Genomic DNA, 25,623 nt, shown 5'->3' with positions numbered 1-25,623 from the left:
TGACTAAGATATCTTACAGTAAGGAGACATTAACCCAGCTTAGCATAAAGAGTGAAAACAGGGGAAACCCATAGCCCGTCAAAAGCTAACAAAAACAGCCTACCAGCACCTCTAAAGCCCACTAATTAACGTGTTATATTCGGTTTGTTTAAAGCAAACAGGTTCTCAAATTCTGAGCTGAAGGGAGGACGCGGAGTGAGGGACATGAGGCAAAGATAGTGAACGAGACAGGTGCATGCAGGTGCCCTTAAAACAGTGGGAGGTTAGTTGTTGTAGCTTGGCTGATTTGACCTGCCTACTAACACGGTCAGCAGTTGGAGCTGCAGCAGTGGATGACACACAGCTCATGGAGGCTATTAAGGTACACAATTTGCATAATTTTTTGAATTAGTTTTAGATTCAGTGTGGCTTACGTTTTTGGAGGATACCATTATCTCCTGTGTCCATCACGCATAAACATCCATAAATATGCCGAGAAACCATTGAAAAAAATATGCTCATTATAAGTCCAAAGCTTGCCCTAGAATCATCATGTTTTTAAGTTTTCTTCATTATCAAAATATTCCAGTGATCGCCGTCTCTACATCCACAGGAACGTTGCAAACAGGAACTGCTAATAGCTAATTAGGCATATTTTTAATCAATTTGCCAAAATGTCAACAAATACATGCTAAAAAAGCAAACAGGGCCCAAGTTGTAGCCCACAGCCATAGCAACATTATGCTTCCTGTTTACATCCCCAAAAGCATTGTTGGAACTGTAGTTCCAAAACTCACACAGCACATGATTATCCCTCAAACAGACGTAAAGTGACGGGAGGTGTCGTGTCAGAGTTTGCAAACCCCTAGTTTGATACGTACAAAAAAAACCAAGCGTAAAAACATCAAGTTGGACAGAGCTGGGCTAGGTGTTTCCCCGTTTCTCCAGGCTAAGCTAACTGTCGCCTGGCTGTAGCTTAATGTTACGCACGGGTCTGACAGTAGTAGCAATCTTGTCATCTCAAATAAAGCAAATGTATCTGTTTCCCAAAATGTCAAACTATTTCTTAAACACCCACAAACACAGAGACACAGGCAGTGTAGCAAGGCATGAGAAAAGAAAGAAAAGACAGAGTCCAAATGAGCACAATGGGTCTGGGATCTGTGTGTGCAATTGTCCCTAATTATGACAATGATTCAAGGGAGTCCACATTCCAGTGCCTCTTATGGTTTTGCTGCTATGTATCTTGGAGCCTGCGGAGCCATTAACACGATACCAATCTTACCAATGGCTCCAGTTTGGGCCTCCCATGGGCTCCTGAATGCAACCTGTCCAGCTCGAGGGAATCTAAACATCCACCCCGCTCCCTCCCCTCTATACTCACACATTCCCCAGCCCTGAGGAGGTGGGCATCAGGACAAACAATCAATGCCAATGACAGATCCACGTCAGACAGAGGATAATTACGGGAACAGCGTTCTGAAAGATACTGTGTCATTAAAACCCACCGTCTCCACTCCAACTACAACAGACTCTATCCTGCTGCCTATCCATGCTCGGAGGTGTGTGTGTGTGTGTGTGTGTGTGTGTGTGTGTGTGTGTGTGTGTGTGGGTTTGCTCGTGTGAGTGTCAAGCTGGACCAGTATTTCTAATGGGTCCTGTGTCCTCGTATAACTTTTTGTGTAATTGCACCAGAGGTTGCTGAGAGAAACCTGTAAAGGTGCAGAGATGCAGACATGACAGAGACATGAGACACAATTTGAGGGGCCATGCATGACCGAGGGAAGCCTCAACTGCACTTGACAGCCGCAATTTGAGAACTAAATTGCTGAAAATACTTACATAGTTGCTTGAAACCATTCTTGTCCAGACACTATTAATGCAGGGATCGTTCATTAGAAGATACGATATAGGCAGTTAGCCTGGGTTGCAGAAAAACTGGGCAAGACATTCAATTTGCACAGATATATCAGGATAATGTCCTGCAGGCGTCGTATGAGGACATGATCAGTGTTTGTGTGTCTCTTCTTCTCCTAGGCAGTAATCAAGTTGCTGGGACAAACGATAAATCAAGTAGAGTCAAAACAACACTCGGATAAAAATAAATGTGAATTAAAATCTGTCTCTCTCGATTCAAAGCCTGGTAACAAATCATTGAGATGGCAGGTGAGTAATCAAACACAGTGTGATTCACGCACCAACACGAGCTGTACCTGAGCTATTGCTATCAGCAGGTCGGCCATCTGTTCTGCTCTACTAAGGCAAAATGCAGTAACTACGTATGTGGTCAAGGCATATGTTTTTAAATGATAGGAATGTGGGGGGAAAAAACAGCTTGTAAAATTTGCAGGAACAACAAAACAGGGCTAAAAACCAAACCGCAGTGACTGCACTCAAGCTAGTTGAGGCAAGCCTTAGCTAAAACAAATTTACCCAAGTTTTCCAGCCTTTGTCATGTAGTCAAAATCATCTTGATGCTCCAGCATCTTAGTAATTCAGTATACTATACCCCATAATTAATGCAGTAGACACATCTAATCATAATGGAGGAGAAAGTAACATCTGGTGTAATTAGTCCCACTAAAAGCTAACTAGCCTAGCTTAGCAGAGCAGCAGCAACTGCCATCTAAGCATCTGACTATGGTGGAGTTGATATGATCTGATGTGCTTAATCTACCTTTTAAATCACACATTTAAATAGCTAAGTAGCCTTCCAACATCAACCCCTTTTTTCTCAGCTTCACCAAGTGCATTTATGTCCGCCAGTTTTTAAGTGAAATTTGAAAATGAAAGTGCATCAACGAAAATACGGATTGTAGTTGGTTTAAAGTCCCAGGCCGGAAGAGGACTTTCCACAGCCTGGCAACCCAAAAGTTGTTTGAATTAATGGCTTATAACCTATCTATATAACCTGGAAAATGACTTATTACACATTAATAAGACATTAATTAGTGCGTATAAACCCTTTATAAAAGGTGCCTTATTAGAAAGTGGTACCAGGATGAGTATTACATATTATATTGCTGTGAAAACCAGCAAGTAATGAGTTCCACTGCATTGCATTTATCTTTCATCTGCTTCTCAGAGGACAGAGGGGACGAGGATGGTATCACAGCAACAGGTTTGTTTGGGGCGGCCTCGGTATCAGCAAGACTTGGACTGCCTGTCTCTGTTTGGAGTAACTTAGGCCGCTGTGAAAAAATCCAAGGCACGCTAAAAACATAATATAGAGGAGCCTGGCATCCCTAAGAGACAGTCTCACTGTCTGTTCCTCTCAGCAGGTAGCCATGTTTGGAAGCGCTGACAAACAGAGAAGAAAGACAGAATGCATGGGGTCCGTGCCGGTGGTTGGCTCCTCACCAAAACATCACGTCCTCTTCATATTCGGGCTCCGACTATGGTCACATTTCATAACCATGCTCGATTGCACATATTTGGAGTAAACGTCACACTTTAAACAATGGCTTGGGATTGATTCCCCTGCTTTACACGAGTTTTGCAAAGCACTCGGCATTTAAAAAAAATGTGTGGTCTGGCCAATATGTGGACACTTTCTGTTCTGTTCTCTTTTTGTTTTAAGGATGCCTGTACAAAGGGGAGATTTGCTTAAAGTCATCACCAAATGAGTCAGTCCCTAAGGTAGAGGAATCTCATAATTAAGGCCTCATTAAAAGTACACAGCGCAACTTTGTTGGTTTACAGGCAGACAGAAACCTCACAGATTCACAATGGGGCCATTCATAATACCTCATGTCTCTGAAGGAAAAGAGAAAAAGCAGTTGCTCTTAGCATTTGGGCAGATGTAATTGCAATCACTCAGCTTGTCTGATGCTGATAATGGGGTGATGGGAAATTCCTGTCAGAGTCGTGGCGCAGGGTGGTTTCACAACCACTTTGGCAGACTCCGTGTTCCACTGCAGGGCAGCGAATGCGTTACGGCATGCTCACATAGCTGTCATTAAACACATTTTGAAAAAAAAAAACAAAAAAAACATAAGACAATCAAAACTCACGAGTGTGCGCCATTCTCTTTCCTCTTGAGCAATAAAAAGGCAAATATTATGTGAAACATATGTCATCTTTCATCCCTGCACAGTTAAACACAGTTAAACGTTGAAAGATTACTGCTTATGAAAAAAAGGAAAGTGAATATGCTTTAGCAATCCCAGTCACCTAATATACAATATATCAATTCTGGGCTATTTTCAACGTCTTTATTTTCATTTGTCATTTCCAAAACATGTCTCTTGACTGGTAATTTATGTGAAAATTAAGATGTGTCGGGAATAAGAGACATTAACTGGCACCTAAAAATGTTGAGTGGTTCTTTTAAAAATAAAAATGTAATGTTTTTTTTTCAAATTTTGGGAGTGCTTCTCAGCAAGCCCATTCCTGTCTGGGATGTGTGCTATGGTAGGTGGCTGAAATAGCACATGGGTGCAACGTTCTTGTGGTCGGTCCTTGGGTAGAGTATGTGACACTTGGCATCTCAGCAATGCTTCCATGAGAAGCCTCTATTAGAAGGCATTCATGCAATGATGCTAACAAGCTCATTTTACTGGCTGGACAAGCATTGTGCCATAAAGTCCAAGACCTTCTTATTAGAGCCTCGTGAGACCACCCAAGAAACAATATACTAATATTAAAGAGTAGCAATAAAGTCCCGATTTACCTGGACTGCAGCTGATGGACCACAGCTATTCAGTTTTAATTCAACCGGAAACTTGACGAATGTAAAATACATTAAAAAAACAGTCTGAACAAAAAGTAATAGCCATTAGATTTAGTTCCCAGAACAAACAATCTTCAATGACATGCAGAGTATCTAATTTCAAACACCAAGATGTTTAGATAATTATATTTTATAGGTAACTGCGGTCATGAATTTATTTGGCACTCCACCAGTGTTTGCACAGGTATTTGAGGTATTTGGGGTATTTTACAATTCAAATCATGCCACAGAGAAAGTAAGGTTTTTTTTCAATCTAGTGACTAGGTGTTTTTGTGAATAAGCATTACCATTATGTGCAGAGACCAACTGGAAATGTTTTTAAAGAGTTTAATTTCAAATTACAGAATATTATGTGTAATAAAAAATAGTAAAAAGATATAATTTTATTCTTGCAAAAATCTGTGGTTTCAACAGTCCACAAGAGTATAAATCAACACGCAACTGATACATTTTCTCAAACATAAATACCATATCAAATTTCAATTCTTTCCAATGTTACTGGTGTATCAGTTATGATAAATTACAAATATCTAAATGTCAAGAAAATAATAAAATACAGTAAAAATAAACAGATAATAAATGATAACACAAAAAGGACTTTGAAATTTTTTTTACTTTTACAGGTGTATGTGGATTTGTCCAACCCAAACAAGACTAAAGGCATATTCACATTATCGTGGAAAAACAGCTTTTGCACACGTGTCCAAGGTGCGCTCAGTAGAGAGTGGGTGTGCCAAACGTTCAAAGGCGTCAGGCGTAAACCAACGCACGACACGTATCGCAAGAGTCTGGTTTTTCCACCGTAATGTGATTACGCAATACGAGTCTACAGCTCTGCCAGCGGCTCTACGAGGCTGTACTCTGGCACAACAGTTCTTGAGCTAATGCTAACGCCAGCTGCATGTTCACAATGACAATGCTAACATGCTGATGTTTAGCATTATTTAATGGTTACCATTTGTACCATCTTAGTTTGGCGTGTTAGCATGCAGACATTGGTTACAATTCCGCCTGAGGGGAACACGAATGTGTGTACAAAATTTCATGGCAAGCCGCACAAAAAGCCGTGAGATAGTTCACTCAAAACCAGAAAATGTCATGGTGAGGCTAATGAAGAGTCAGAGCATCACCAAAGTCAGTAGGATACATCCTCTGGAAACCATGAATGTCTGTACAAAATTTCACTGCAAATCCCTCTGATGGTCAGCTATTCCGGTCCGGACCAAAGTGGCGGACCGACTGGCTGACAGTGCCACGCTGCTGACATCGCTAAAAACGCAGTGATAGCTATGTTACAAAATGTGTAATTACATATGTGAGCAATCACTTTTCCAAGACCCTATTCTGTTGATCGGGCATATTTCCATTGTCCAGTGTACTCACAGAGTCTATGTACCACATAACTTAAATGTAAGATTTAACCCATGATAAAAATAACTATAGTTCACGAGTGTGTATAGAGATCATGTAGACACAAAACATCAACATGTCAGTATACATAAACACCCAAATGTACTTTTTCATGTTCCTCAGCTCTTCCAACGTCTTTCCAGAGAACATAAAAAACATTGATGTTTGGTTTATCGCAAAGGCATTGTTCAACAACCATGAAAAATGTAGTGTAAGAGACATATTCACATACAGGTTATTTTATTGGTGAAGCAACAGGCAACCAAGTTCCTGGGGGATATCGCAGTGCAACTCAGTCCTTGAGTTCTTCACATTGTCCTTTCACCATCTGACAAGCAGTCAAGTCAATGTCAGCCGTATTTCCTTCCTTCAAACCTCCCCTGTGGTTTGGTACCGTGTGATGGTGCTCATAAGCAGTCCGTTGAAATTACAAAAAAGATTTTAAAAAAAACAAAACAAAAAAACAACGGCAGCAGTGGAATGCTTGGATGATGCGCCCTGTTCATGTGTGAGGCTATACACCAAGCAGCATGCCCATGAAATCTGAACCGTTCTGTATTGTAATGGAAGCACCGGCTGCATTATCCACAAATATGGATGTGTACTGCCCGGCCTGCAGAGGAAGATATACGACATTGAAGCAAAAAGGTTGCACAAATCCAGATATTTACTGTTTGTGTGTCTTTTAGCGTGTTGCTCACCTGTAGCTCCAGCAGCCCCTGCACGCTGACGGTGAATATCTTGCTGTTACTCTCTAATCCAACAATCATCTCCAGTGAGCTGCAATCATATTAGAAATGAAATTTCTCAATAAACATTGTGTTTTCAACAGATCATGTCAAATTTGCATTCTTCAAGACCTTGTTAAAGTGAACAAAGTGCAAAATACCTTATATTTAAATGATTGTTTGACTTTTTTGGAAATACACCTATTTGCTTTCTTGCAGCGAGTTAGACGAGAAGATTGAAACCACCGTCATATCCGTAAGGTAAATTACGAGGCTCCAACCAGCAGCTGGATAAATTAGCTTAGCATCAAGACTGGAAACAGCTAGCTTGGTTTGTTTAATTCATACAAAAGCCAAAGTATAAAAATGACAGTTCGCTATTTGAGGGGGGGCTTGTGTTCCAAACTATAGAGAGCCAAAGTGAAACCAGAGCTTCTGGGTTCTGTTCCATAAGTAGGAGATCCTCATTTAAAATCCGACTGACTTTTGTAATAATATATATAACCAAAATTCCAGCCTTGCAACAGAGCCTTTCTCAACAGTTTATGTGGCTCACTTCATGATTTTATCCAGATAGTCTATGCTTTTTTAAAATTTACTTATATCCTTTTATTTATGTCTGTATTTTTATTCGAGCGTAATCATCAATCAAAGCTAAACAACTAAAAACTGGGAAAAATTACTATTGAAGGGAGAGTTGGTGACTCTTACGGATATGGCTGGAACCAACTTACAATGACGGAAGAACCCACGCTGCCGCGCTTGAACCTTTCATGGGAGTTGTGGTTTTTTCCGCGTTCACAAAGTAAAGGTTAAATTTTGTTAAAACAACGATTGTAACAGCAAGTGTTGTAGTGGTTGCTGACTGGTCATAGAATGATTAATCGGTGAGGTTTAGAGGTGACAGAGCCAGGCTAGCTGTTTCCTCCTGTTTCCATTGTTTGAGCTTAGCTAAGTTACTGGCAGTAGCCTCATACTTAACGTACAGACGTGTGAGTGGTATCGATCTCCTCATCTAAGCAAGAAAAGCATATATATATATAAATAAGCATATTTCCCAAATGTCAAACTTTTCCTTTCACAACTCAGTGCCCTCAGAGTCTGTATAAATGGTTGTAACATCGCAGCAGGCTGTAACCACACAGCGAGAGCACTGGCTCCTGTTAAGCGGAAAATGCTACAGTTTTATGGCAAATCAATCATGTTTGTCTTCACTCGAACTGCCATCACAATGAGCCGCATTTCACATTCTCTGCATTTTCATGTGTGGGAGAGCGAGACTGGCTGGGGCTTTGGCTCAAAAAAAAAAAAAAAAAAAAAAGCCAAGAACTGTTTTGGGTTAAGTAACCCATCATAATATTATTTATACTGTATGTTCCCCTCATTGTACCACACTAGAAGGGAGGCTGTGAAGCTCTGCACAGTCTGGGGGAGACCTTAGGGAGCAATTCATTTCAGCAATTTTCACTGACTTTATGTAAATAGAAATTTTGAAATATTGGAAAGAGCTCAAAACCTTTCACAACTGGATTTGCAATTTTTCGCCATGTAGACCCGCTGTATCAGATACTTCATTATCGGCCTCCCACATCCCAAATAAGGGCATTTCACTACTGTGCGGCTGAATATTACCGGCTGCCTGAGGTGTCAAAGGTGAGTCTATAAAGATTAGTTAGGCGACAGGGACGAGGGCTCTAAGTGAGAGGACATTTCCTTTAAAGACCTGCTCTGCTTTTATACAGGAAATGCCAAACTGGTTCCACACAAACTGTAACAGACAACACCTTGAACAGCTCATGAATCCTGGTGAAAGTTGAGACAGCATTAAACACCCATAAATATCACAGTTACATGGGAAACATAAACAACTGTCAAAATAAGAAAATGGTTGTTGTTTTCAGATTAATTACTTCCCAAGATAAATTTTAATAACTTTCAACGGTGATAGGTGGAGGTGTATCTGACCAACATGTGTTATAGCCATAACAAATGAAAACCACACGGTTAAACTGGTTTTAGATAGGGTATATTTGATTTGGATTCAGGGGATGGGTTCTCCAGCATGTTTAAACACGATACTGAATACCTACGTGTATCTGTGGCAGAGTGATTCGATGCAGATCAGCACCCGAACATTGTCCCTGGCTTTGAGCTGACTCTTGCTCCTCTTCACCTCATTGTGGTCTGTAAGGAGGCAAAGTGTTCACAATCACATAAAAACGCCAGCTTACCCACAGCTCACAAAAACACATATTCCCCTCGCTTTGCAACGGTCTTAAATTTACAAGCCTTCAGATTCTGACTACTGACTGACTTCTTTATTGTAATAATCTGAGTTTGTTCGGCTGCACTGTAAACAGATACACCATCTGCTTTTGTGTGATATCTCTGACAAAGTAACCGCTATAAGAGGTGTTTGCTGCCTGCAGCATTCTGGGACCTGCAGTATTAAACCACACTTGTTGCTACCACCAGTAAACACAGGGGTCGCTAAACCAACCAAGCCTGAAATTTGAATGACTATAACTTTACATCTTTGATCAGTAATGCGCGAATTTTGGCAGAATCAGGCCTATTCCTGGACTGTTTTTAATTCTCAAATGCTCTGCACGCCCACATCCGGCGAAAGTTGGATGCAGCTATGCTGGGAATTAAATTTTGTCACCAAGCTTTACGTACTAGTGGACAATGATAACACGGCAGGTAAAGTAACCGTAACAGTGTCAACAAAACCAACAGAAGGATGAGAGAGATCAGTCAATCAACACGCCCCACACTGTCCAGAGAAGAGGTCTAATTAGCCTGCATACAGTAAGGTGGCTGTAAACTACAGCTGTGCAGCGACTATAAGGCTTTGGTATGTGTAATACCCGATATAGGAGAGTAGCTGTGATTTACCAATGTGGACGTTGGCAGAGAACTGGTAGATCCCTGTGATGGGAGCTGTGAATCTCCCAGTGGACTGGTCCATTCCTGACCCTCTGAGGAAGGCTCCTTTAGCAGGCGGCTGAAAGCACGGAAAATCTGAATTAATGTTTAGATTTTGGAGCGATAATCCACTGTTCCCCCTTTACACGCCCCCTCTGGGAGCTCAAAAACAAAGGCCCAGCTAAAGAAACCCTATCAGGCACTCTGTGCCTGGCCCAAGGGCATTTCAGCAGGGCTAATCGTAAAGGCCCCGGTCACACTCGCATTTAAAACAACAAACTTTGCTAAAAATCAGTCGGTTTCAGTGTAATCACTGCTATCGGTGGATTCACTTGAGGGGTTGACGTAAATCTGGGCAAATGTTTCATGGAGAGTTCAGTTTTGGCAAACTTTGAAATGAGTCTCTGAAATTAGTTTTTCTAGGGTGGGACGTCTGCAATCCTGAGAACGCCAGTGGGGAATAATCACCAGAGGGGAGTAAGAGGCGCAGTGCAGTTTACCAACTGCTCTGTAGACGCAGTTTACCAACTGGCTTATAGAATCCCATATTTTGTGAAGATGTGCGGATAAATTATGCTGTCTTTTCTAGTGTGACTGGTCGTTAAGGCCCCTGAAGACCTCATTTTTAATCCTCTGTCTCCTTGTGTCCTCCTCCTCTTTACGTCTGACTCTGCTAAAATATTAAATTACAGCTTTCCGAAGCCATAGCAACACATCTTCACTAACATAGTGCTTCGTTAGCATTTTAAATAGTTCAGCCAAGCTTAATCCTCCCCCCTCCAGCCTTGTCAGCCCATCCCAACAGGGCATAGTTCTCCCACTACAGCATGCTGTTTCAAACAGTGTCTATTTCTGTCCTCTCCACACTTTATTCCAAGTCAGAGACAGAGCGCCTTTTGTATGCCGCCCAGAGAGTGATGTGTAGAATTGAAAAAGTAGATATTTTTCACCAAAGACCCAGTCTGAGACTCATAGTGGCTGTACGTGCTTTGCCAGTGCCAGTAACCAGTAAGGGGATGATCCACTCATAATTCTCCCACATGCAAACTAAACAATGATTACCAAACACTCGCTCTTTCACACACAGTTAAGACAGAGAAGCAAATGGGTCAGAAACAAACCATGAAACCATGCAGAGGAGGATTAGCCAAAACTGTACTTTTTCAGCCACAAGCAGGGAGCAAAGCTGAACCAATTCATAAACATTTACTTGGTTTTAAACAAACATACTGTCTGAAAGTTCTGGAGCTCCACCAGAGTCTTCTTATCCACCACCACAGGTCCCTTGAGCTTGCAGTGGAAAGCCTCCTCTATTCGACGGTAGGAGGTCATCCCCTCCAGGGTGAGGAGAGCCGTAGGTAGCTGGCTGGGGCTGATTTGTCTGTCAAGTGCTGCCGCTCTCCTCTCTGTAGCCTCTGACAGAAAAAAAAAAAATCCTGGTTATAACAGTGCAGAAGGAGCTCACATCAATTTTCAAACTATTCTCTCGCGATAATGTGGTGAAATACCAAAAATGGACATTATATTGTGGATGTAAAGTTGTGCATAGCCAAATGTTTAACTCTAGTTTATCTCTTCAAAATGATTGACAGAACTACCTCGTAGCCTAAAGTGGAGCTGAAATGCGTCTGGGCTGGAAAATCAACATGTTTCTACCTTTAATCATCTCTTTGAACTCCTGGAGAAGAACTTCCTGGGTCACTTCGGCCCCAGGAGAGCCAGGAGGTCCCGGTGGGCCAGGAGGACCTGGAGGACCAGGTGGGCCCGGCTAGTGGAGGACACACGTATAGAACATTGCAATGCGTCAATGTTGATCTGAAAATCACTGTGGAAGTTTGTCTTATTCACCAAATTACTGCGGTAAAAAAGAAAATGCACCAATCATCATTGAAAGTAAATTATTTATTTATTTTTTCTACAATATTTATACTGGGTTTACCAGGGGACGTTTGCGTTTGCGACACTTTCCAGGGAAGTTGCCAACAGGTCTTTTGACAAAGTCCATCCATGATCCCAGTGGGTCGACTTTCTGGTGGTCAGAAATCTGCAGCAGGAAAAACAACACAGTAAAAGAACATTTTCCCACATGAATTACTAGGACAGCATCAGCACTGACAATTATGAAATAGAGAATATCGAGGAAAATTACACTATAATCAATATTGATGTGAATTGATGGAAAGCTGTAAGGTCATTTACTTATAGTTCAAAAAGCTTTACATATTGCATGATGAAATAAATTAGACAGGATAAAAAATATATAAATACATACACTGCTATAGGAAAGCGAGATTCAATAACAAGGAATATTTTTCAACTCAAACTTTTCTTTTCAGTCACCACACTCTATTCTCAATCAGTAATTACAACAAGCCTATAAAAAAAAGTCCTATTTACCAGTTTAATCATATATTTTAATTTGAACTATTTTTGCTCCATACACCATAATGCAAAGGACCGTACCTATGAAGCTAAACCCATGGCGTCATTATTTCTTCCTTCAAGCCATTACTGGAAAATGTTGCCGTAAGATTAAATTAAATGTTGCCAGACACCAAGGAAGGTCAAAGAGGGAAACCTCCTTCTCTCTGTCGGTCCTGCCCAGTCGACTGCTATTCCTCGGAGAGAAATGCAGCTTTTCAATTTGCCATCTTAAACTTAGTCACCATTCTTGCCTGAAGGCTCACTTCATGCTTATTTTTTATTCCCAATAATCCACTCAGGTGCCACGTCAGTTCGTCTTTGCTCAACATGCTCAAATGAATGTAAACAAACCTTGTCAAGTTATTTTTTTTTTTCAGCACATGAAAATTTCCATGAGCACTCTGGAGAAAAATGAGTCTGCTTGTGTGATGTAGATTCTGTGGATTGCAGACCTCAATTACTGTAGTTTGTAACAACATGTCAAAAGGGCCGACACTTTCCCCTCCATCCAAAGACATACTAATATTTTCTTTTATTTATACTAGTTGTGTGAGTGATGTTATGGTGAAAATTTAATAAACAAGATAACAAAAGTATACACAGAATGTATACCAGAGTGAATTATGATTTAAGATTGTTTGTCTATTTCATAACCGTATGTGTACTCAATCTCCTTATCTGAAATAACTAATTTATAATAAATTACGCCAAGAAGACCTCTGGAAGCAACATTTTTATGCATATTGCTACAACTGGCATGTTTTCATTCTGTTAAAATGTGAGGCTGAACGGATTCCAATTACAGCGAGCTCGAATTTTACCCTAACCCTTCCCCAAATGTCAAGTGCCTTCAGTTGAGATAGAAGAGGAGATAAAGACGAGCCACGGAGGTGAGCTGTCTGAAATGGAATTTGTTTAGGTTTGGCAGCGGGACACGGATCACTTATCTGCAAAACCAACATGCCCCTTTCCTCACTGTTAAAGACTTGCCTCTTGTTCCACCGCAACAAAGTAACTCCTTGTTTGTCTTTTCAATATGCTGAAATAAAAAACTGTTTGGGATTTGCAGCAGTCTCTTTCTTTCTCTGTGACTTTCTCTTCTCTCTGACAGCAGGAAAAATAAACAACTTAACAGGCGCTGCGCCGGCTGCATGTTGGATCGCTCTCTGTTTTTGTTGTGATTTTGAGGCTTGGAAACAGATAAAAGTGAGACTGATTTGGTCAAGACAAGAATACTTGTACACCACTCAGTACTGTTTCCATAAGACTGGGAGCCTGTTGGATAAACTCCTTTTTCCATCGCCATGTCAATTTTTCATATTCATTAACATACTATGGTTCAACATTTTGGGACACCTAAACCTACAAAAACTGATTTTTTTGGCAACTTGGGGTCAGCGGGGACAAGCTGTTAACACATCATCACCATATACTCACTTTCAAGCTGATGTGGTGAATTTGTTAGCAAACAGTGGCTTATTTGCACATCCATTGGTTACGGAGCGACTTAACCATTCATTTGGAGTTGTGTTTGTGTCCACCTGGCTTATGTAAATCCAATATTCACTCTCTTTTTGCTCTGTTTTAGTCTCCACCATCACCTGATGGAACGTTTTGGCACTTTAGCCGCTAAATGATTCTGAAAGCTGTTTTAAAGCCTATTCCCCCTCATGTTAGCCAAAGTTCACTGTTCAATGCAATTAAACCCAAGTTTGATGCATATAGTGCTATACTGTATTGTTAACGCATGGCATTTTAAACTCTCACATGACCAACTCTGCAATCATGCAGTGTGGACGCTCATAAAAAATGGGAATCTTTCCCAGCTCTACCATCCATCCTATATATGACGCGAAGGCAACAATAAACCCAAATTGTCGTTTTTACATGTCATTTTTTGTATTGACTAAACAAACAAGACACAATGTTTTAATTGGTGGCTTTTTGAGGTGCCGGTAGGCAGATTTTTTCACCTTTGGACAGAGCCAGGCCCCAGATTCCAGACATCTGAGTGGCATCAATGAAACTCTCCACAAGAAAGTGAAAAAGCATTTTGTCCAAAATGTGATGCTATTCCCTTAACATACAAGTTCCGTAAGCTTGAGCAAATATTATCATGTACTTTAGATGAAAGGGGTTTGTGTTTGGGTTTTACTAGTATATCACGCCAGTGGCAGTTTGATTATATTTCCACTGGGAATAATAGTAAAACTCTGAATCATCACCTCAGACAGCTCAGTATGATCTAAAAGAGACCCATGCGATTATGACAGCCAGTGGCTGCTGTTCCAAAGAAAGTAAAAACTCGAAGGTTATTTTACACTTTTCTGGGGTTTTATTTGAGGTGTTGATATCCACTAGAAGATATATTTGTGGTTTAAAGTAACAGAAACCATCTCAATGTACTTTTACATCTCCTCTCTCATGCTTCCCTCTGGAGCTCTAGCAAGAACAGGGCATTTTGTGTCGGCTGGCTCAGAGCCTCTCCTCTGACTGGCTGACTGTTTTCTGCGTGACGCACGGCCAGGCCAACCACAGGTAAGAGATTGTAGCCTACTCCTGTCGCTTGGTAAAACTCACTGGTAAATTTAAATGCCGAGGGTCAGCTGGTGCTGAAATGAGCGGGACAGGCGTCAAATTCAGACTAAAAAGCTCCAGCTGGATTTGGCGTGGAGCTATACACCGGAGCCTTGGCCCTGGTTGCAGTGCAAACCCCTCGGTTATCTGGTGGCGTTGAGGTGACCGTCTGCGGTGTTTCAGTGTCCAGGTGCAATGCAGGAGTGGTGGAGGCCGCTGCCCCTGCCTCCGGCTCACTCTCCTCGGCTGCAAGACCCCCCGGCCGGACCGGCACAGTGCCGGTGTGCGTCAAGGTCATCCAGGGGAGCGTGCTTGGCCACAGAATCCAAGACCATCACCAAGGTCGGTGATCGGGTAGCTGGGACATCAAGAGTGGAAGACTGCATTTACGAAATTAGCTTTGCCTGGGCAGCGGCTAAGGAGACAAAGCCAACAAGCAGCTTATCCTTTTTTCAGAGCTCTGACTCCAGGCGGTGGATATCATCCCTTGACTGTGAGTAAGCTAGTTTGCAGTCCACACACACAGCCATAATAACAGGGGTTGTCAGTTCAAAGGTAACTCATAAAACAACACGATTGAATAAGGGAAACTTAAAAGTGAGAGCCTTTAATAGAGACTGATCAAAAAGCAAAATAACAAATAAAAATATAGCAGATTTCAGGTAAACACCTGGAGAAACCAAATCCTGCAAGGTTGGACGGTGGGTCCAGGTGGGCCATACTGGGGGCATGACTGAGCGCGGTGACTGTTTCGTTGTGACATCACAAAGTACGAAGTACGGCGGTCCTGGCGGCTCATTTTAAGGCGCAGTTTCTGAATAAGGGCTGTGTGAACTTCTCTGTGGATTGAGCGGAAGTTTTTGATACTTTCACGGTATTTATATATGGCAACCAGACCTGCTTTATGATCAAAAAAGACGTGGAAATCTCACTTTCTACATCATGGGACCTTTAACATTTGTTCTTCTGTTTATCTTCCAGAGATATGAAACCATGCAAGTTGGCCCACACATGTGGCTTATAATTATATATCTTAACCCTGCATAATAATAATAAAAAAAGACGGAATATCATTGCCAGGAAATCAGCCATACCCTGAGCTTGTGATCCTCTTTAACACACACCATTGTAATTTAACCATTAAAACCTTGCCCTCAAGGATTTTCTGTGCTCAAGGAAGAAAGGCTATGACCAAGGTGATTATTACCTTCATCTCTGAGCTAAAAAATAACAGCAAATCGCTGTTTAAATAATTTAATCGTCAGCTTAAGAAATGCTCAACTCTTTCCATCAAACAGATTGTGTTCCTCTTTTTCTCTGTCTGCACTGTCAGTGCATAACATACACACAGTATAGTGACAGCTGGGATGGCTCGCACATACTGCCAAAAAAAAAAAAAAAATCGTGATTCATTGTACGCAGGTGAGTCTCTGTCTCGACTGAGAACATCAAAGAACATCCACACATGCAGACATGAAAACCATATTGCTCGATGACACAGAAAAACCTCTCAGAGGCGCTCAATCTCTCACTCGCTGCCATTGACCGTGGCGTAAAGTAAACTATGGATTCCCTTGCATGGCTCTGTATTGGCATGTACAAGTCGCGAACAAAGTGGGGAGGGAGAAGATCCAGGTATAAGTCTGAGAGTTGATGAAGAACACCAGGGCTCTGGCTTTGATCACCGCTGATGCGTGAGTGCCTCAAAGTGGCCTCGTCTGTCAGCAGGCGTGGGCGCGCGCCTTTCCAGCGCGGACTGAGAGAACGTGTCAGGTATTCTGTCGAAAGGTGAGAAAAACTTTAAATCTTCTAGACGGTGTTTTATCCTCATTCACGAGGCTTAAATCATGACATGTTACTGAAGCTCTGATCTTAAGAATGTGATGCATCGTGTTCAGTGGTGGAAGAAGTCTTCAGTCCTGCATTCAACAATTTACTTAAAGGAACAGGAAATTAGGAAATACGCTTATTTTACTCTCTTGCGGAGAGAAGGTCGATACGATGTTATATCTCATCCAATCTCATTTTTTAATCCGTACAAAAGATGATGTACTTTTACTCACGTGAAAAAAGTCCAGTTGGGTGGAAACAGTAACTTCCTGAAGTCTTTGAACAGATTAAACAAACAAGTCACCTTTGAACAGGGCCTGGCTAGCTGTTTCCCCCAGTTTTCAGCCTTCCCGCTAAACTAAGGCAACCAGTTGCAGAGTTATATTTAATGTACAGACATGAGAGGGTTATCAGTCTTTTCATCTAACTCTGCAAGCGAATTTCCAAGAATGCCAAACTCTTGTTTTGAGTAAAACTGCAAAAGTATGATCTGAAAAATGCACTTAAAGAACACAGGTAAAAGCACTTGTTCTGACTGATATATTATTATATATTACTTATTACCAGATTGTTAACACTGACGCATCAGTGCGTAAGTTCTGCGACACAAATCTGTATTAATTTCTTGGACTTTTCTCTAATCGTTGTTTTTTGTGAAATTTTGCTCCATTTTCCCTCTTCGGGCCTCAAGTTATTATTTAAATGAAACCATCTGAGTTGTTTAGAGGGGACAGCGCGACAAAGGGTCCCACGTAGGCACTGTTTTTGTTTTTTTGGGTTTTTTTTACCAAAAAGGTTGGGAACCACTGGTTTAATCTTTAACCATGCATTATATTTTACAAGTTTATCACATGTCTTTTATGTAAAAGCTTAACTTGAAAAGTAACTATAGCTGTCAAATTAATGTAAAGGAGTAAAAAGTCCTACATGTGCCCCTGAAAAGTATTAGATTAGAATATAAAGTGACATAAATGGAAAGAATCAAGCACAAGTACCTGAAAATTGTATTAAGTACTGTATTTCATTAAATATACTTTGTTACTTTCCACCACTGATTGTGTCGAGTACCCATGCCGCACAATAAAAGCGAACAGGGATTGTTTTATTAATCTGCAGCACAGTGTATGTTTGGAGTATTTGGAGCAATTACTGGATCAGTTGTAATCATACTTGATAATCCCAGGGGCAAATGAGATTTTATTACCCTGAAAAGAATGATTTGAGTTTTGCATGAATAATCCTTTAACGTACACTGCTTTAAGCGTGTTTGTCATGTAGTTTGGGGAAAATTAGTTTGAATTTATTTGAGGCAATAAAATTGGAAAATATTTCCCTGGGGCAGCGTGCCACCAAAAACGCAAACACAACTGTTAAAACATGTCTCTGGGGCTGCAACCAGATACTGAAATTCTAATCCACTGCAGCCAGCTCCTGAATTCTTCCATGCGTACAGTTCAACATATCTCTTCTTCATTTACTTGTTATCTGTTCCTCTACCTGTTCGTACACACTAGATGACATGAAACATTTTGCTGCTGATAAAAATGTTGCACAGGCAGGTTTAAGGTTGCACAGGATGATGGAGAGCCTTCAATAATCCCCCTGCTTTTACATCCCTGTACTGCTCCCTGTGCAGTCATCCATGCATGGGTGAACGGGCCCAACGCTGGGCCCATCCCACTCCATGGAGGCAGGGATCCCCAGGCTGTCTGGGACGAGAGGATCCTGGTAACCTGCGTGCCTCCCGGCCGCCATGCATCTACCCCCGTGTTCCCCACCGTTGCACTTCACAGAAACAGATTGCCTTGAGGATTTATTACTGAAGAGTTAAATACAGTTAGGCATGCAATGTTGACTCTTTTTTTCTTCTCACTGTGTTATTACTCAATTGGCAAGCACCGTGTGCAAAACATTATTACTCTATCACACTATGAGGATCCTGCTATTAGTTCAACAAATGCTGCAGGAACAACATTTGGAAGCATAAATGAAATAGTTATTATATAATGATATAGTTGGGCTTGATTCTTAAAATGTTGCCTGATTCTAAGTTGCTGTTTCTAACTGCTCCGCTGTTGCCCAAACAAAGGTGTGTATGCTTTTATCATGTGTGAGAGAAAGTGAATAAATTTGTGTTTATGCTAAAGAAATCGCCAGAGACAATCTTGGCTTCCTCTTGATATATAAAAGGTGATATAAACTGATTGCTGTGTCACATCTGTTTTCTGTACAAATTATAGCTTTGAAATTGGAGTGAGTGCTCATTTGCTCTGTGGTAGGTAAAATGAGCTGTTGAAAAGCACCAGTGATCCAGTTCCTTCTCAGGTACAGGTTTGCCCCATGGTCTGACTCTGGGCACAATGTTTCAGGTAGAAAGTCATTAGACCCTCCTCCCTCTATATGATTCATTTGTGGTTCTGCATTATGCTGCATAAGTACATACTGTAAACGGCTCCTTTTGCTTTTCTCACTTTTATTATGCCACTAATTTGCCCCTGTCGTGTTGGGTTATATATGATGGTGGTGACACAAACGGGGGTATTAATTGAAACTGCAAAACAGCTGTACATCATGTCCATTTTTAGAGAGAAAATACATTAGAAAAACATGGTATTTATTGTTAAAGGAGTAGGATACTAATAGTTCAAAATTTCTTATTTGCTTTTTTTGCTGAGAGTTAGATGAGAAGATTGATGCCACTCTCATATCGGTACATAAAAATATGAAGACATTTAGCTTAGCTTAGCGTGAAGACTGGAAACAGAGGGAAAGAGCTAGCCTGGCTCTGTCCAAAGGTGACAGAATCCACCTACCAGCACCTTTAGGGCTCACTAATCAATACACTATATCTCAGTTGTTTTTATCTGCACAAAAACCGAATTTGAAAATCAACACGTTTACTGCATATAACTCCTCGTAAAAACCACAACTTGTAATTTACACTCTTTGATTTTTCTATGGATTAAACAAACAAGATGAAATGTTAATCAGTGAGTTTTAAAAATTACTGGTAGGCAGCTTGTGTTGCTAAGCTAAGCTGGTCAGCTGCTGGCTGTACTTTTATATTTACTCGACAGGTATGAGTGTGGTATGAATCTTCTCATCATCACGGGAAACTGTAACACTAAATATGAAACAATTTCACTCAGAGGAATTATTATCGTAATTTTTTTTTATTTTTATGCAACTACACATTGCAATGCCAGTCATATGCATTTGTGGAATAAATCTGAAAAAAACATCCTCCATTGTCGATAAAAAAAAATAAAACAGCCAACTTATGTTGACTAATCAGCTCTATAGTTGTTTAAACTTGAAGCCCCAGTTGACCAGTTTACGGTAAAGTCTAGCACTCATTCTGAAATCATGGTTTCAGGAACATGACCGGCACATGATAAGAATCAAGCAAGATTAAGGGATTTCTATAAATCTGGCATCAATCTCAAACTCCTAAAAAAGAGACCAAATCCAAATAAAACAGTCCCTCCATGTCTGCACATACTGTGCGGTTTATTTTACTTGCAAATTTCAGATGTAATGACAAAAGACTGTTTATTATTTGGGTTTTCTTTTTTTCCGCTCTCTTTCAGATGACTTCATTAGGTAATTTTACAATGTTAAATAAGCTTAACCTTTTTAGGGGTCTAACGTGTTGAAAGCAGGGTTCATTATCATGCAACGAAAACTAAAGGTAGTTCACACCATCGGTAGTGACACGAGAGGTGTGTGCTCTCACAGTGGCCCTGTTTCCTACGGGACTTGCTCTTGTCTCCTATGTGTAGGTTGATCCAAAAGGTCCCACACACTGCTGCATTAATCATCACTGGGGATGAGAGAGAGGAAACAAAAACCCTCGCCTCGGGCTAAACCCAGCCATTACTCAACACGCCAGGCGTGATGTTTGACTTGACTGCCTCAATTACAGCCATCACAGATCCCTCACTGCTCTCAACAATGACAGATTCCTCTCATCTTTAGAGTGGAGAGCAATAAGGCTTACAAAGGTGTACCTTTGACATATTGCTCTAAAATTGTACAACGTGACGGTTCACGGAGATCACAGTTGTTTGAAATGTACTTCAGCTATCGTCTCATTAAAAAAATTCCACTCACAGCACAACTCCACACCTCACTATTGTGATCACTTTAAAATGGAAAATCTCCCGAGGAATGCAGTGTACGACTGCACGCTGCCAGCAGCCCACACACGGGATTGGTCAGATAGAAAGCGAATGCCATCATAAGAACTGTTTCAACTGTTTCCACTGGGCACAAGGGAAAAAAGTGTAAATGTGGAGTGTAAATGTTTGGCTTGTTTGAGAACACAAATTTCTTGCCAAGACAGCTCCAACAGACATGTTGTTTTCTCCGGGACGTAACAGATGTGTAATAGGATAAACTTACAAACTACCCAAGAAAATCAAGTTTACTACTTTTCACAGCGTGTGGTACACTTTCTTCTTCTTAAACAGAAACAGAGATAGAGTGGCACCAACAGACGCGACCTTCAAAACAACCACTTCCACAGATGTCAAGCTTAAAGCTCAGTTTCTCGTCAGAGGTGACAATGTTTGGCAGAGACACTATCTGGCATAACACTGCGTCTTAAGAGTGATTATGTCATTACCCTCTGATTGTGGGAGATGAGATGAAAAGAATGTCAGAGAGCGAGGCACTGGGGGCTAATCCTCACCGAGGTGTTCTCTTTCAGGACCCTTTCTATGGGGCTTTGTGAGGGGCTTACACGGCATGCTGCCCCAGTTTTCGGAGCCGCACCGCCCCTATCGGATGTCCCAGACACAGCGGAGTCAGACTAGGCCTGTGAATGACAGAATCAATGGGCTGGGAACAACATCGCCATAGGTCTTTAAATAACTGCCCACCTAACTTTCCCAGGAGTTACATCATGGCAGCGAGCCTATAAGGGACCTCAGGGGGAGCTGTGTTTGTCAAGGCACTCTGCTCCCTACGGGATGAGACACAGGAGTGAAATCCCAATGGGGTGCGATCCTCGGCAGGCTTGAGGGTTGACACAAGGTCATCCTTCATAGCTTGTGCTTTTACAGGGGGAAAGCAAGTCAAATAAACACCACCAGGCCACAACCACCTACAATGTGTTCTTAAAGATACAAAGGAGACCTCACTGCTTGGTTTCAAGGGGGAAAAAGGCGGTGGAGGTTACCGTTAGGAATCCGGAGACTGGCTGCTGGTAGAAGCTGAAGTGAAGGCTGGTATATAGGGCAGTGAGAGTTATATGAGAATGCCAACATAATGGGTGGGCTGAAAGCAAAACAAATAGCCTGTTGGAAACCCTTGCAAATATGCAACACCCGCAATAAACCAATAAATAACAGAGTCAAGGGCCAACTGTTGCTCCTGAAAATGGAATTGTACCACTGTACTGCTGTTTTGCCTGAGGAATATGTTTTTAATAAAAATAACGCCGCTCTTCGGTTACAGATGACCATTTTTTCCACTTAATAGTAAGAGCAACTATTCTCTCCAGATAGCAGAAACTCTTTTTATTGTCGTCTTCATCTTATTCCGCTTATAACTTAATTTCCCTGCTGCAGTGATGAGGCATCAATAAATATCCTCTCTTATCTTATCTCCCTCCCTGATACATGAAACTGTAGTGCGTCGTAATTCGTTCCCGTGGGCTGGGAAATTGGTGGCAGACACCCGCAGCGCGCACTAATCGATGCATTGATCAGCCTTTAGATGTCCACATTCCTGGCATACCTCCAGAAGTCATCCATTCAGTGCTTCGCACATTTTGGTCCGTCTCACTGTCTGAGGCTTGACCTAGTAGGGCACACCTGTCCTGTTCTGGCTTTTACCTTTGCCACACTTTATTCGTCCTGCATATTGCCTGTGCTGACAAGAAATCTGCACATATCTCACATATCTGCAGGTTGGCTTCAAACTTGAGTCTGTACTTTTGTTTTTCAACATGCAATATCGCCATAGGAAAGTAGCTCATAAATGTATAACAAATATATGACAAGTTTAGAATAGCAAACACGTTACTTTAACATGCAGTTTTTCACATTTAGAGCATTTTGGTCACTACCTTGGTGCTTCCACCGACCTCCTCGCTGTTGGAGAGAGTTGCATTGTACGTCTCTGTGTGTTGTGGGGTGGACTCCTTTGGCCTCTTTCTCTCCTTCTTGGCATCCACCCCATCCAGTAGGACACACTGAGTCCAAAACACCGCAGCCACCACGGCCAGAGGCCCAGCCCCACACCACATCTTCACACTCCTTCGATCAGCACCAGAATCCCCGTAGAAACAAACCCGAATCTCCCGTGATGGACCGGTCGTGTGACTAGACAGGAGCTGAGGATGCCCACGAGGCTCACACAAACACGGGGAGAGGGAGACCAGAGGAATGCAGCTTCAGGGACTCCCTGTCCGAGAGACCGTCAGACTGACTGCTGCCGCCGTTGCTCTCCTCTTGATGAGCTCTCAGCCAGCACAACGTTGCAGGGGCACTGTTAACTCTAGACAGAAAGCCAGGCGGCTTACTCAACTATGAAATGTGTCAAGCAGAATGGTCCAAGGGAATGACAGATCGGCGCAGATCTGACAGCAAATAAACCCATTAGTGAGATTTTTCACGCTTCCTGCTCTGTTGGGGGGTGAGGTGTAGAGGAGGGGGGTACAAGGGGCAAAAGACGAGGCAGAGAGGAGGGGCGTCCAAAGCTGAGGGTGGGCTGTGGGGGGGGGGGGAGTGAGAGATGGATGGCAATATTCTCTTTCTTCCCCCGCTCTCTCTTGCTGTTTCTCACACTGAGCACTGGATCCAGTCTCCAGCAAAGTGGTGTGGTAGCTGGAAAGGCTGCAAGATCCACAAAAGTTGGGCTTTCATCAAAAGATGCAGTTCAGCAAATCAATCTGTCAGTCCGCACACCATACCCCCGCAGGGATGCAGAGCGAACCAAGCCCAAGAAGAGATGGACGAGGTCCACTTTTGATCTTTGCCCAGCCTTCTTCTCTTCTCCTTGAAGTATAAACTGTTTCCACTCAAAACAGCAAAACCTTACAGGTAGCGGTGCACTCCTCTGCCTCTGGCTGACACAACTCAAGCGCTGCCTTCTGATAGTCCCCAGCAAGTCATCAGGTCCCAGGCCATGCGCAGAGTTTCGGCGTGCGGCAGGTCTCTTTTCGCCCGCTCCGTTGCACTCCCAGTCCCCCTGGTCTCAGTTGCTGCTTTGCTCTCTGACTGAGCTTACAGGAGCTCTCACAGTGGAGTTTTATCATCACCCTTTCTCCCTCCCGCTACCCTTTCTCCCCCTCTCCCACTCCCTCTCCCTGTCTCCCGCTCCTTCTCTCCCTTCCCTCTCTCTGTTGGCAACCTCACTAGCTTATTCAGCTCTGTTTTATCTCATAGATGAAATGCTCAAGCTGAAGAGGTTCTCTGGCAGACGAGTTGTGTGTGTGTGTGTGTGTGCGCACGCGATGTGTATAAAGTTGTGTATCTGTCTGAGTGTGTCTGTGACGTTGGCTCAATATTAGCCTACTCTACCAAAGCCTCATGTTTAGATCTAAGCAAGAAAGAGAAACAAATTCCTGCACTTTTTTTTTGGTGAACTTAAGGTATTATCTTGTGTAATCTGTTGCTTGGAAAGCTGCCAAAGAATATTGACCACGCCATATATGTATGTGTAGTGCATACCTGTTTGTTTCAACTCTGTGTTTCTGTGCCGCAAAATTTCTCGCTTTTCTGAATGGTCGAGCAGGAAAAGAGCTGAAGTCATACTTAAATTTCAAGTATCCTAAATTGCAGGTTTCGGGAAATATAATCTCTGACTGATGTGTACAAATTGTTGGTCTGTGTATTCCTACAAACAGATCATTTGTCTAAAAAGATTTCAGTCCCCTTACACTCTTATTAGGATGAATAACATGTTAGCTCATGAGTGCCTACCAGATTTCTTTTTTTTTTTTTTTTTTTTTTTTAAAACTTCATAATTTACATTTTTAGGCTGCTGCTTGCTCCAGCTGATGTTATTACATTTTAACACAGCTCCACCCAGAGGCAGCAGCCTGAATCGCAAACGGAGTACAAACGGCCAACCAGTAGCTTTCCAGTACGACTCCGTACTGGTGTCATCCCAGTTCCTGTATCCGCAGACACCTCTCTCTGGAAACGTAGCAGGAAGCGGCGGCCAAGCCGCGTCAAGCTCCACACGGGGAGACAGCGCTCAAACGGAAATTGGTTGATTTGCCATCAAAATAAAATAAAAATAAAAATTCAATTTGCATGTGTTTGAATAAAAATGAGAATAAAAAGACAAAAAAAGGTGTTTTGCGTGTATGCTTTTATAGTCCATTTTTTGGTGTGTTTTGGGAAACCTTTGCCCCAGGTTTTCCTCCTCGTGTCATCAGTGTTTTCAACCATTTAGCCCTTATTTTCAAACCAACTATTTTAAGCATTCAACCGTTACTTCTAGCTAACTATTTCAAATGTTTATTCATTACATGTATCTATCGATTTAAACCATTACTCTTAGCTAACTATTTCAACTGTTTAGGCCAGCCATTACTTTTAGTTACCCTTTTTTTTCCCTATATTTTTTTAAAGTTATATTCATTGCTCTTAGCTAGGCCTAACTATTTTAACCATTTATCCATTACTTATATTTCCATCACTCTTAGCAATCTATTTTGACCCAGTACTTTTATCTGTCAACTTCAACTGTTTATCCATTACCATTATTTTATTTAATTCTTGTCTATTTTAGCCATTTATTCAGTACTTTTAGCAACCGTTTCAACTACTATTTATATCTATTTTAACCATTTACCCATTACCTTTCTATATTTTACCCATTTGTTATTACTTTTAGCTAACAAGTTAAGTATATCCTGTAATTTTAGCCATCTATTTTAAACTTTAACCCATTCATTTTAGCTACGGTAACTATTTTAACTATATCCATTACTTTTAGTTTACTATTTTAACCATCTACCCTTCATTTTAGCTACGGTAACTATTTTAACTACATCCA

The 25,623-nt window shown here is 41.7% G+C and overlaps 1 protein-coding gene across 2 annotated transcripts; it reads right to left on the bottom strand.

Annotated features, from left to right (window-relative positions):
- Positions 1 to 4,773: 4,773 nt before the first annotated feature.
- c1qtnf12 (C1q and TNF related 12) lies at positions 4,774 to 23,823 on the bottom strand. Of its 2 annotated transcripts, none has more exons than XM_040151592.1 (8): positions 22,682 to 23,823; positions 11,717 to 11,821; positions 11,434 to 11,545; positions 11,008 to 11,192; positions 9,748 to 9,856; positions 8,940 to 9,033; positions 6,823 to 6,901; positions 4,774 to 6,734 (listed from the first exon to the last, which is right to left on the bottom strand). In XM_040151592.1, exons 1-8 carry the CDS (start codon positions 22,859 to 22,861, stop codon positions 6,636 to 6,638), a joined length of 963 nt encoding a protein of 320 aa, XP_040007526.1. In that variant the 5' UTR covers positions 22,862 to 23,823; the 3' UTR covers positions 4,774 to 6,635. The 2 variants fall into 2 exon arrangements, with proteins under 2 accessions (XP_040007526.1, XP_040007527.1); XM_040151593.1 differs by having other exon boundaries at positions 22,700 to 23,823.
- Between the last annotated feature and the right edge of the window lie 1,800 nt (positions 23,824 to 25,623).

Source organism: Xiphias gladius, chromosome 18 (genome assembly GCF_016859285.1).
Source record: "Xiphias gladius isolate SHS-SW01 ecotype Sanya breed wild chromosome 18, ASM1685928v1, whole genome shotgun sequence".
NCBI lineage: Eukaryota > Metazoa > Chordata > Actinopteri > Istiophoriformes > Xiphiidae > Xiphias > Xiphias gladius.
Note: the sequence above shows the minus strand (reverse complement) of the source record. Positions and strands in the feature narration are given on the sequence as shown.